The sequence below is a fragment of the Fundulus heteroclitus genome, chromosome 11 (genome assembly GCF_011125445.2).
Source record: "Fundulus heteroclitus isolate FHET01 chromosome 11, MU-UCD_Fhet_4.1, whole genome shotgun sequence".
NCBI lineage: Eukaryota > Metazoa > Chordata > Actinopteri > Cyprinodontiformes > Fundulidae > Fundulus > Fundulus heteroclitus.
The window spans coordinates 21,601,664-21,614,072 of record NC_046371.1 but is presented as its reverse complement, the minus strand read 5'-3'; the positions used below and the strand labels follow the sequence as shown (position 1 = coordinate 21,614,072).

The 12,409-nt window shown below is 40.0% G+C and overlaps 2 protein-coding genes across 2 annotated transcripts; both read left to right on the top strand.

Moving 5' to 3' along the window:
- The first annotated feature begins 211 nt into the window (after positions 1-211).
- Positions 212-2,812, top strand: LOC105919803 (thy-1 membrane glycoprotein). The gene is made up of 4 exons (XM_012855199.3): positions 212-337; positions 1,011-1,068; positions 2,024-2,350; positions 2,428-2,812. The coding sequence occupies exons 2-4, from the start codon at positions 1,032-1,034 to the stop codon at positions 2,523-2,525; spliced, it is 462 nt and encodes a 153-aa protein (XP_012710653.2). The 5' UTR covers positions 212-337; positions 1,011-1,031; the 3' UTR covers positions 2,526-2,812.
- Positions 2,813-5,462: 2,650 nt separating this feature from the next.
- Positions 5,463-12,193, top strand: bud13 (BUD13 homolog). Its single transcript, XM_012855242.3, has 10 exons — positions 5,463-5,634; positions 5,793-5,880; positions 7,758-7,842; positions 7,920-8,234; positions 9,189-9,457; positions 9,549-9,657; positions 9,844-9,982; positions 10,065-10,246; positions 10,383-10,464; positions 11,890-12,193. Exons 1-10 carry the CDS (start codon positions 5,495-5,497, stop codon positions 11,981-11,983), a joined length of 1,503 nt encoding a protein of 500 aa, XP_012710696.2. The 5' UTR covers positions 5,463-5,494; the 3' UTR covers positions 11,984-12,193.
- The last annotated feature ends 216 nt before the right edge of the window (positions 12,194-12,409 follow it).

Genomic DNA, 12,409 nt, shown 5'->3' with positions numbered 1-12,409 from the left:
CTCGAACGAGGGGAAGGAGACAAGGTCTGATAACACCCTGGTGGTAAGAAGTGATGACCGTGCCCAAGTTTTGCCCCACAGCGCACACAGCCTGCCAGCTCATTGCTTCCGTCAGCCACTGCAGAGGAAAGAGACGAATCAGTGCTCGCTCTGGCCCAGGACCCTCCCTCCCTCCTCCCTCCTCCCTCTCTCTCCCTCCACCTCTCTGGGCTGGTCCCAGTCTCTCTCAGTGGTGGGATGCTCTGCAGTTCTGCACGCTGAGGTGAATCAAAGCAGCCGCTCGGCTTCTACCAAAAGGCCAGAAAGGATCTGCTGCGTCATTCAGCTTTGACAGGAGGTAAGAGTCCTCCGCTCTTTTCCATTATGGATTAGGGAGTAAATATGAGGCCTTGAATATGACATGCACTAATTTAACATTGTCTTACTCTTTTACAAAAACAATGTGTATAGTATTTGTATTTACAAAAAAAGGAAAAGACTTTTTAATTTTCCTATATAATTTTTTTTTCGCTGACAGCAAAGTGGAACTAAAGACAAATTTTCATTGTTTGTGTGGACAAGCTTGGCAAAAAAAAGCTAATTTTTAATATGCAGGCACATGTAGATAGAAGGGCACTATGGATAGGAATCAAAGGAAAGGCAGTTGTTGTAACCTGATGTAAAAAATTAAAACACTTATTGGAAAATGTTTTTTTATTGTTGAATGTTAATGCTGTAACGTCATTACTTTTGACCCCATATGGGTCACTTTCTAGATACTGAACACATCCACAGCAATTTTGATCAGAACTTTTTAACCTCTCTGGGTTGTTTGCTGTGACAAATTAAAACACAAAAAACAGCATAAGCTCTCGTTTTCTATTTTTACCTCTTGTTTCTCATGTGTGTTATGACCTCACCCAAAATGACCTAGCCTGCAACTAGCTCAAGAAAACAACCTGCAATCATCAGTGTTAAGGTTTGAATGTTACTTCTTCCTGTGTCTAATTAACCTATTTTTCCCCCCACAGTTGGATGGGTGCTTTTTCATCATGCTCACATCTCTGTTTCTTTGTGGGGCACTTGGAGGTGAGAGCACAGTTCTGGAAACGTTCTAAGGTGTGGCATGGATAAGCTTTGTCAAACATAGTTTAAAGAATCAAAAATCCCATTTAATGAAAGATCAAGATGAAGGAGGAGACTCTTCCTAATTAGCAAGTGTTTTTTATCACATTAAAGAAGGAATAAAGAGATTTGGTATATTTATTATGATTTATTTAACAAGATTGATTACACATCTTTAAGAATGATATTTATTAGTTATCACACCATGGTCAAAAGAGATACGAGCAATAAAACAAAAGCTCTAAAGTGCATCCTATTTATGACTATAGTTCTAAAAGGGGAGTAACTTCCCAGTGAAATGAACTGAAATGTGTCTGCAGTTCTAACCATCTTGTTTCTCAGCTTAGTCGAAGCAGGGACCTTGGCACCACAGCCTTTTCTGACCCACTTTGAATTACTCTGAAACCTCCCCTGAGGCAGGACTTACACGGTTCTGGTGCTCCGTGAGCTGCAGCTTCGTTGGAAGCAGACGTCGGAGGCCTGATCGTGACTCATGAAGATTATAGATGATGTTTCTCTATGTCACAAACCACTGTCAGGATGGAAAAACGCTTCTTTCTTTTTCTTGAAACTCTTCCTTGCAGAAGTAATATTTCATATTGCAAGGATTCGTTTTGTGTAATGGAAAAACAGCCTCACTTTTGGTGTTAATCTCTATTAATTCATCATAGATTATTTTCGGAATTGGTTCAAATTATTAATATTTTAAGGACACTCTGACAAATACTGACATGCATCCACACAAACAGCCTCAGGGTCATGAAGACACACAGTCAAGATTTAGGGACATCATTAGCATCGGATAGAAGGTTATTGTGCCTGATGAGCGTCATTCATAAATGACAGCTAAATGTCTGCGAAAAGGCCTGATCTGCCTCTTCAATCATTTGTTCTCGCGTGTTGTTTGCGTTCCACACAGTGCTGGTGATCCCGGCGCGATCTGAGCTGATCTCTGTGTGCTTGGAGGAAGATAATGACCTGAGAGTGGACTGCCGGATCGAGCCCAAGCCCAACAAAATCAACAGCTACGAGTTCTCCTGGTCGTCCGGGACCAAGGAGAGCCTCATCAACACCAATGTTTCCGGCTCAGCCGCAGAGGCGCAGTTCAGAGACAAAAGCGAGGTGGTGGAGCTTGAGCCCCACGGCTACAAGATGACCTTAAAAGGCTTCACAGAGATGCTCCCACACAACACCACCTACATGTGTAAAATATCCGGGCAGGTTGAAAGTGTCCTTGTGGAGAAAGGTAGGCGGGTTGGCTATTTATGCATATGTGGCTCAATACTTGGAAAGCAACACTGAGACTTTTCTGTTTTCCTGCAGAAAAACTGGAGCCGTGCTCGGCCGTGAGCCTGTTTCTGAAGAGCTCATGGTCCTGGATCGTCCCACTCCTGATCTGCCTCTATCGTGCAAACTGCTAAATAAAATGTAACACTCCTGCTTGTGCTGATCCACACAGAAATAAGGCCCGCCCTGCGTCTGTCTGTTTGTTGACAAAACAGCTTTAGGTTTGATCAGCCCCTCCTGTATTCCCTTGTATAGCGATGAAATGATTTGATCGAGGAGAATGTCTCAGAACGTTTGCAGATGTTTTGCTTCTGAACTGCACAGTCTTTGCGATTTAATGCGCTGCGTGAACTTGCACATGTGTATATATAACGATGCAGCTCTGGTTTTCAATAAAAGGATGCCACATAAAGTCAAACAATGATTTTCTGGTTTCTGGTTATTCATATAAAAACTGAAACAAATGAAAATGCATAGCCAACAAAGTATGATGCACATAGAAGATTTTCATTTAAAAAACGATTCTCAAGCCAAATCCACCAACCGGCCAACATTTGCAATTGGGAACTAAATACCTAGGAAATAGGATTGTCTGCAGATTACATAACAGTGCTGCTCTTTGTTGTTTGCCTTTATAAATTTGATGCAGGATAACTGGGTAAAACGTGGCTCCCATACCCTGATAACTAAATGTGTAACACATTTTGAAGTAATTAACTCAATAGCCATTTGAAATTTAGATTAGACCTAGGGTTTCCAACTAGGTAAGCCCTTTATGGGTCTCAAGAGGGCCTGAGAGAAGACTATGCAGGACAACCACTGAAGCCCAAAGGTATTTATGCTACATTTAGATGTTATTTGCGATCAACACAGATTTTTTTTCTGACAGGAAACAACAGAGATTATATCTTAAGAGATAGCATAATTCTTTTTCTGCTTTTATGCACATTTTATTAAATTAATAAAAAGGATTTCAATAATTATTTATGCCCTTATTAATCAGTGCAAAAAAATGTGAGTAATGTAGAAATTAAAACATAGTCTAACTGCTGACCAGCTTTTTGCATATTTCCACTGGTGTTGCTATAAGCTCCAAGTCTTTTAGGTTTTTCATTCCTCCTTCCCATCACCCTAGATTTGAGCTCCCTTTACAGATTCTTCTTCAGATTCAAGACAGGAGTTTGGCTGGGCCACACCTAAATCTTTATATCACTTCTAGTCAGAAGAAAAAGGTTGGAGTGATTAAAATACGGCTTTAAGCCTAAATCTGTCAAAGTACGAATCATTTTGGTCTTAAAGGTAAATTACTGTGTTGGCAGGGAGCCATCACAGTAATTTAACTCCCTTTACATAGTGTGCCAGACAAAAATTGTGCAACATACAGATAGAGAAGTATTTAGCAAAGCTGTTAACTTTTCACAAACTGTGAACTTGTGACACTTTGACACTATATTAATCAATAATTATTGCAAACAGTCCATTGCTATATTAATACTACGTACACTGGTTGTGATATTTATATATATATATATATATATATATATATATATATATATATATATATATATATATATATATATTGAGCAACCCAGTAATTAGTGACTCAAGTTTACTCATGAGCTGTCGAGTCAGGAATGAAGGACGCAGTACAGTGTTTTGCTCACAAGGAACCATAAAATAAAATCTAATTTTACTACCAGATCTAACCAGTTATAGTGAGCATGAAATATGCTCAGGCACAAGCACCAGATAATAAATCGTCTTTAAATATCGCTTTCTTAACGTAATGTTCAAATTATTGTGTGGAGGTTTATTTTATTATTCAATTCAATTCAATTAAATTTTATATATATAGTGCCATGTCATCTCGAGGCACTTTACAAAGTCAAATCAATCATATTATACAGATTGGTCAAAAATTTCCTATATAAGGGAACCAGTTGATTGCTTCAAAGTCCCGACAAGCAGCATTCACTCCTGGAGAAGCGTAGAGCCACAGGGACAGCCATTGTCGATGGCTTTGCTGCAATCCCTCATACTGAGCAAGCATGAAGCGACAGTGGAAAGAAAAACCACCCATTAATGGGAAGGAAAAACCTCCAGCAGAACCGGGCTCAGTATGAACGGTCATCTGCCTCGACCGACTGGGGGTTACAGAAGACAGAGCAGAGACACAACAAGACAGACAAAAAAGCACAGAAGCACACATTGATCCAGTAATCTGTTCTATATTAGATGGTAATAGCGGGTTATTTGTTCAACTAATGCACTTGTCCACCTGCCCTTTGTAAATTCAATCTCTTTTTGGCCCCCAGACCTGAAGTTTCATAAAGTTTGCTTATCCTGCTGGAGTCCCTGTTAAAATAATATAAATAACTTGATTAGAGGGATGTTACATGATTTTAGTAATTTACTATTGTTAGAGATTATGAGATTACAGAGAATGGACTGCAAAGGTGGTTACCATGGAAATTATAGATAAACGGACTCTTTAGGCCAGAGTCTGACATACTTGGATTGGACAGAATTACTGTTTAGGGGAAAATGTGTCAACAAGGACATGTCTGCATTACAGCATGATCTTCTCCACCAATGTGATGAACGGATTGCTGATATCATACTGTGCCCGCCCCTGAATGGGTGGAAACATGCTTCCTATTTAATGTCTGTGTGTGAGAACAAACGGGGTTCTCAGGTACCGGTTGTGTTGTGTTGTTATGAGAACCCAGTACTGAAACTGTAAACATCCCTCTGCCTTTTAGATTAAATACTGTAAATATATAGTTACGGTTTGAAGAGTATTTTTATTACTACAGAAGTCTACAATAGAAACACCACATTATCAGATAAAAGAACCAGGGGAGACCCTGAACAGGTCAGTTCTCTAACACTATAAACAGAAGTACAGATACTTTAACCCTTGCTTGCACAGGGAGAACATACAAACTCCATGCAGAAAGACCCCAGGCTGGGTTAGGGTTAGGGTTTGCAACTAAGAATAACTGAGAAGTCCTCCGACTGTGGACCCGCTTCAGCGTACACAGTGTTCGCCAACTAGCGTTTGATCCTCCACGTCACCCGTAGTTTCCGGAAACATGCAATCATGGCAGCCTCTACTAGCAACAGTAAAGGAGCCGAACTTTCGAAGGCCGAGTACCTCAAACGGTATTTGTCAACAGACGACAACTCCAGTAAATCGAAAGGGAAGATAAAAAAGAAACGACGTAAGGTCCCCGAGAGAGGGTGAGTGGATTAAAAAAAAAAAAAAAAAACATCAAGCTGCACTGCTAACGATTTAGGCTAGGCTAGCCCGTAGGCTAGGCTAGGCACGAGTGTCGGTGGCGCTTTAAGCAGGCAGCCAAATGTGACTCTAAACTTCTTTTGCTTCCTTGAATTTAAAGACTTAAAATAGTGGACGATGACATAGACTGGAGACAAACTGTGAAGGAGCAGACGGAGGTGGAAGAAGATGAAGAGGAGGCTCCAGTGGTAAGCACCGAGCTAACGTTAGCTTGCAGGCTAGCATGGATGCAGTCATTCATTTATTTCTTGTCTTTTATTAATTAATTGATTTATTCACACATGCATGTTTTCTACTTTTGTACAGTAATCCTCGCATTTCAGGATTCATATTAGAATGTAATGTTATTAAGGTACATCTTAAACTGGATTACTCAAGTAAGGGTTTATTACTCAATGTACATTGCCCTCTAAATGTTTTCATCCCCTGTGAACTTTTTTCACCTCACAGCCGCAAACATCAATGTGTTTTAGCTGGTAGACCAACTCAAAGTAACCCCTTATTCAGAAGAAGCGAAGTCAATTTATTTCTTTTATTCTGATACTCAGAAATAACGTCAGGTTCAAACAGTTGCCTTCAGGAGTCCCGTAATTAGCAGACAGAGCTAATCTGTGTTTAATTTAATCTCGTCATACAGCTGGTGTGAAGGCCTCGGAGGTTTGTGAACAAACAGCATAATGAAGACCAGGGAACACCGCAGACAGGTCAGGGGTAAAGTAGTTGTGCCCTCGTTTAAACAGGGTTAGGTTAGAGAATATACAACTAAAGAGGCACTGTTCGATCCGTAATCTGACAACAGAAAGTCTGTGACACATATTGACAGGCCCAACGAGGAGAGCATTAAATCTGAGAGGGTAGAAGCTGCAATGATCCACCGCTGAGGTGGGAAAATCTGTTAATGCCACCTTTTATTAGTTACACATTCAACAAATCTGACCTTTTTTATAGAACAGTGGCAAAAACAAATCTTGTAAGAAAGTCATAAGTGTTGTTAGCAGTTTGCCACCAAACATGCGAGAGGCACTGGAAACATAGACCCAGGTTTTATGGTTGGATGCTACGCATAGCGTGGTAATCATTGTGTTGTAGACAAACTGTCAGTGCGCATCACCCTGAACACACCATTCACATGGTGGAAGCAGCTTAATGGTGTGGGGATGTTTCTTCTGCAGGTGCCTGTATCCTGGTCTGTCGGAAGATGGGTGGAGTAAAGAAAGGGCGATCTTGTTATAACCTGGTATAGACTTTAGTCTAAAACATACATTCACCTTCCTGCAGAGCAATGACGCCAATAATTAGAAGTTGTTATTTCAGGGAAATTCTATTTTATAGACTATCAACTCCACAGGGGATGTCCCCTATATTTTCAATTTCATATTTTATTTTGAAAACTATATCTTTTTCCTGTGACTTCTCAATTATACACTATGTATTATTGTCACAAAGAATCATCACAATAAACATAATGTTCCGGGCTGTAATGCAAATGAAAAAAGGTTTGCGAAATATGACTACTTTTACAAGGCAATGTATGTAACTTATGAGTAGCGCTGTAAACCGGTAATACATAATTACCAATTTCTAACAGACAAAAAATGCCACATATTCTGCCAGCATGAAATTTTACTTGATCTATTCAGCTGAAGATGCTTCATCGTGTTTTTGGTGCATATGCCAAAAAAAATAATATCAGCCTCTATTTGTTTGTTTGTTGCCCCATGGGCTGGGATCTAGTAGTTTGTTCCTTAATGAATATTGTGCTGTGCCAGGTGAACGTTTCCTTTGGAGCCATCTGCTGTTTCCATGGAGATTCTTGACAATCAGCAGTAATGTCAGTGTGCAGTAATGTGTATATGGGTAGTGCTTGTCAAAATAAGATCCAATCAAATGCAAGACTCAATGCTTCCAAACAGAAGATGGTCATGATCTTTTTCAGTCAGAGGTTTTGGTGTTCTGGCTGATCAGTGCAGATGTGTTTAGTTTGAATAAATCCTGTTAAATTTCAAGACAAACAAACCTCTTCTTTTTTCTTTTTTTAAAAAAAAAACTCTGTGTACCTTCTTAGATCGCTGAGTTTGTTGATGAGCGACCAGAGGAGGTAAAGCAACTGGAGGCTTTTAGGACCAGCAACAGATGGAAGGTGGTTGGAGGTAACTGAGACAAATAAAAAGGATTAATCCTTTTCTAAATCTAGATTGATATTTACTTTAAGTGCCCTGTTCTGTAGCTGATGAGGAACAAGAGGAGGAGAAGGAAAGGGAACAAACAGACCTCGCTGCATCAAGCAAAATACGCTCCAACTCTTCAGAGCGCTCGCTAAAGGGAAGGAAAGGAGGTTCTCCTGTCGCAAAAAAGAGACACGACTCTCCAGATGCGTCTCCTCCCAGGAAAGGACGCCACGACTCTCCGGATATATCTCCTCCTAGAAGAATTCGCCATGACTCTTCAGACATATCTCCTCCCAGGAGAAATCGCCACGATTCTCCAGACTTGTCACCTCCAAGACAACATTCAGCGAAGCCAAGAAAGATGCACAGTAAAGGTGAGAATTTTTTTATTTATTATTATTTGTTTCAGATATAATTCTGACTACAATAATAACTAGACCCATTGCAGCATATACTAGGGTTGTCACGATACAACATTTCAAACTCAATATCAACACCCAGGAAAATATTTAATACCATTTTCATTACCACAGGGATAAAAAAACTAACAAATAGGTAAAGCCATAAAGCCATGGGTGTTTGAAATGATTGTTCAGTGTTGGTTTCCCTCACACACAGCGTCTGTTCTCATCTAACCAGAGCACCTTTTTTTTTTTATTTTTTTTTTTTTGCTTTGTTTTTTATGTGGCAAACTGTAGATTGTACTGTTTTGCTGTGTTTTTACCTCACTTGTGTAAAGGGCAGAATTTTGAAATGTACAACAAGTAGCTCCTCCTGACTCACCATGGGCCAGTTTTCTTCTTTGATTAATGGCTGTGTTCCTCAGTCATGGTGATGCTATTTGTTCACCAAGGTTCTCTAACAAACCTCTTTAAGCCTTTATAGAACAGCTGGATTTATACAGATAGGAGATTAAACCTAAGTGGATTCTAATTTGTGATGAAGTTGCACTGGATTTTATTTGGGGATATTATAGGTGCTGAATAGACATGTATGCCCGACTTCATTTCTAAAGAAATTGAAAGCCATCTATAATTTTTCTTCAATTATGTGTTACTTTGTATTGCTCCGTCACAAACAAAATTCCCTGAAAATACCTCCGTTTGTGGCTGTGTCGCAATAAAATATAAGGAAACGTTTGAAGGAGCATGAGTACTATTGCAAAGCACTACAAAGGCTTTAAAGCTGCAATGTCTAAAACATTTTTAATTCAGCTGTTTTTATTTTTCATTAGAAAAATTTAACTAGCAGTTTGTACATCATGGTTGATAGTAAAACAATAATTTACTGAGCATTTAGCAGTTTTATCTTTTGTTTTGTCTTTTTAGATTCATCTCCCAGCAGAAGCAAACACAGCTCAAGTAAGCGATCACCGAAAAGAGCTCAGAACCGGCATGATTCGGACTTGGACCTGTCACCTCCGCGAAAAAAGCCCGTGAAGCGAGAAGCGTCAGACTCTGATCAATCTCCTCCGAGGAGACGTCCGAAAGTAAGACAGGACTCTGATTCTGACCAGTCTCCACCCCGACGGCCGCCGCAAAGAGGAAGAGATTCGGACGGCGACTTGTCGCCGCCTCGTAGAAGTGGGACCTCACAAGTAAGCCAAAAAAAAAAACACTATTTCTGTGTTTAATGCCAAAACATGTTTTGCATAAAAATTCTTACCTTTTTTTTGTCTGTTTTTACAGGGCCCAAGGATGCTTTCTGGGGGGAAAGCAGGTCTGGTTTCTATTGATATATTAAGGAAAGAACAAGAGGAAAACCGACGACGGGACAAAAACAATCAGCCACTAGAAGGTTGGATCAATCTTTTTGTTACTTGACTGTGTTTTGTTTTTTGTTGGGTTTTTTTAGATGAAATATTGCAAAACATGTCGGGATATTTTCTTTTTGATCTGCTACCATTTATAAATTCTGATTGTGTCTAAACTATGGAGTACAGAAGAACGTAGTCATGAGTTTGGGTTGATCTACTTTGACTAGATGAATCCAGGAATGCCCAGACGGTTTTCCGAGACAAAAGCGGTAAAAAGAGGGATTTGGATTCAGAAAGGGAAGAACAGAAGAGAAAAGCTGGAGAAAAGGCTGCAAAAGATGAGAAATATGCGCAGTGGGGGAAAGGGTAAGCTGATTAAGTGTTATTTGACACCTGAGAGGACACTTGAATGTGTAACGGGCTTCACTGAATAGGAATGTCCGCACAGGTTGGCCCAGGGACAGATGCAACAGCAGAAACTCGAGGATGCCCTGCATGAAGCCCAGAAGCCGCTGGCGCGTCACCGTGACGACGAGGATCTTGACCGCATGTTGAGAGAGCAGGAAAGGGAAGGAGATCCAATGGCCGCGATGCTGAGGCGCAAAAAGGAGCGCAACCCAAACGCACAAGGTTTGAAACATCCCTCCACATTTTTTTTTTTATATCTTTGACCTTCATTTATCTGGATTAAGTCCTCTGGGCTTAGCAGCTAGTCAGACAGACGCCGTATCAACAAGTTGCATTGTTTTTCTGGTTTGGTTCACAGTGAAACCTCGCTACCAAGGGCCTCTACCGCCTCCGAATCGGTTTAACCTTCAGCCAGGTTATCGGTGGGATGGAGTCGACAGGTAAGGCCCATCCATCGTTCACTTGGAAGAAAGGACAGCCCCATTGTTGCATAGCTGGCCTGCAGGCGCACCTACAATTTTTCAACCCCACCCCACAAATTAGATTTATTGCAGAAATGCCACATTTGTTTAGATAGATGCCATAAACGAGTGAGACAAAAATTGTTTTACTAGTTAAATAATACAAACATTGCATGTTTTTTATGTAAATGCAACATTAAAGCTTACATTCAATTACTGTTGGAGTCCTAAAATTAACTCCTTATATTCATCTGAATAGAAATCCTGATAAAAACACACATTTTTAGATCAGGTTTTGGTCAGTCGATGGTAACTTTTCATTGCATGTTAGGAATGCACCTCAGTCAAGAGAATTGCCCAAAAAGTTCAAAGTGGAGAGTATTACCTTGGACAAGAATGGAAAATGTTGGTAGAAAAAGATACCAGAGGCCCTGAATGACCATAGAGATCCAGCTAGAATTCACAAGTCAAGGGAACAGTGGTTACCTTTCCTACTTTACACCTTCTCTTATGAGCCGATGTGGCAAGTGAATTTCTCCAATGTGAGATCAATAAAGCTTATCTTATCTTATCTTATCTTACACCACCTGGACATGGCAGAGAAAGCTGTCATGGCTGCCTCTAGAAGGAAGAATATTACTAAACACTGAAGGGCTTCATGCTGTAACTCCAGGAATGTACACCACTACTGACCCCAAAGTACAAGAAAAAATGGCTTCAGTTTGCTCTCAGCTTCATAAATAAGACAAAGATGTCTGTTCTGTGGAGTTTGGGCATCATTGGACCTTCAAACAGTATTCTGATGCCAAGATTATCTCAGTCTACCAAGGCTAGTTTTCACAAGAAGTCCTAAGAAACTAGAGTTGACATGATGGTCAGCTGACTGGAAGTCCATTGAATGTCTTTGGTGGGATTTGAAAATGGTCCATTGCCTCTGAAAATTAATGAACTGAAGGCCTTTCCCCACGAGAAGGAGGCTTTGGACCCTCAGCAACACTGCTAAAAGCTGGTGTCCGGCTATAAATCATGTTTGCAGTGGCCCATTACAGCAGAAGTGTGCTCCAAGGCCTAAGGATGCTTGTCAAGACAGAGATGAATATTTTAGAATGCTAGTAGTCAATAAAAGCAGCTTTGTCAGGTAAACTTTGCCACTTTCAATATTGCTAATTTTAAAGGTTTTAAATTTGTTCTTGTTTGAACAGCTGCTAGTTTGGATATTTTGCCAATAAACGTAATTTGCAGTGAATGATTGTGGGTTATTGTGGGATTTCAGGTGCAACCGCACGTCGTCTTCAAACGTAATCAATAAGTTAATATTGACAGATGCAAATGTAATTGGACGACATTAGCAAGTTAAATTTCATTTCCTTTTTCAGTGAACTTGCTTCATGTGGTGTCTTACAGGTCCAATGGTTTTGAACAGAAGCGGTACACACGGATAGCGGATAAAAAGGCCGTCCAGGAGGCAGCTTACAAGTGGAGCGTGGAGGACATGTAAATGTAAATGAGGAGCAGATAAAATGACTGTAACTTCAACAAATGTTTCAAATGGGCTGAAAAAGTTTTTTGTTCTGTGTAATCCAGTTTGGGAAGCACGATAGTGTAAATAGCAGTAATGTACCACCACCTTTAATGATTTTGTTATAATTTAGCCAAAGTAAAGAAACCTAGTTTTCCCGGTTTTATCATTAAATAATGTTTTTGTAAAGTGTCGTGTGCTGTGTTTTTATTCCTGAGATCAAGGTTGATTCTTTCTTGTTCATACAGTTGAACTGAAACCAAACCTTGTTAAGGGGTGGTTCAAGCATTTTAAGTGCTGCAGTAGTAACACATGATAAGGTACGTACAGTGAAAAGCTATTTGACCTTTACTGACTTTGAAATCTAAAGTTTTCATTTATCATGCTGTAAGTAAAGGTTTTTTA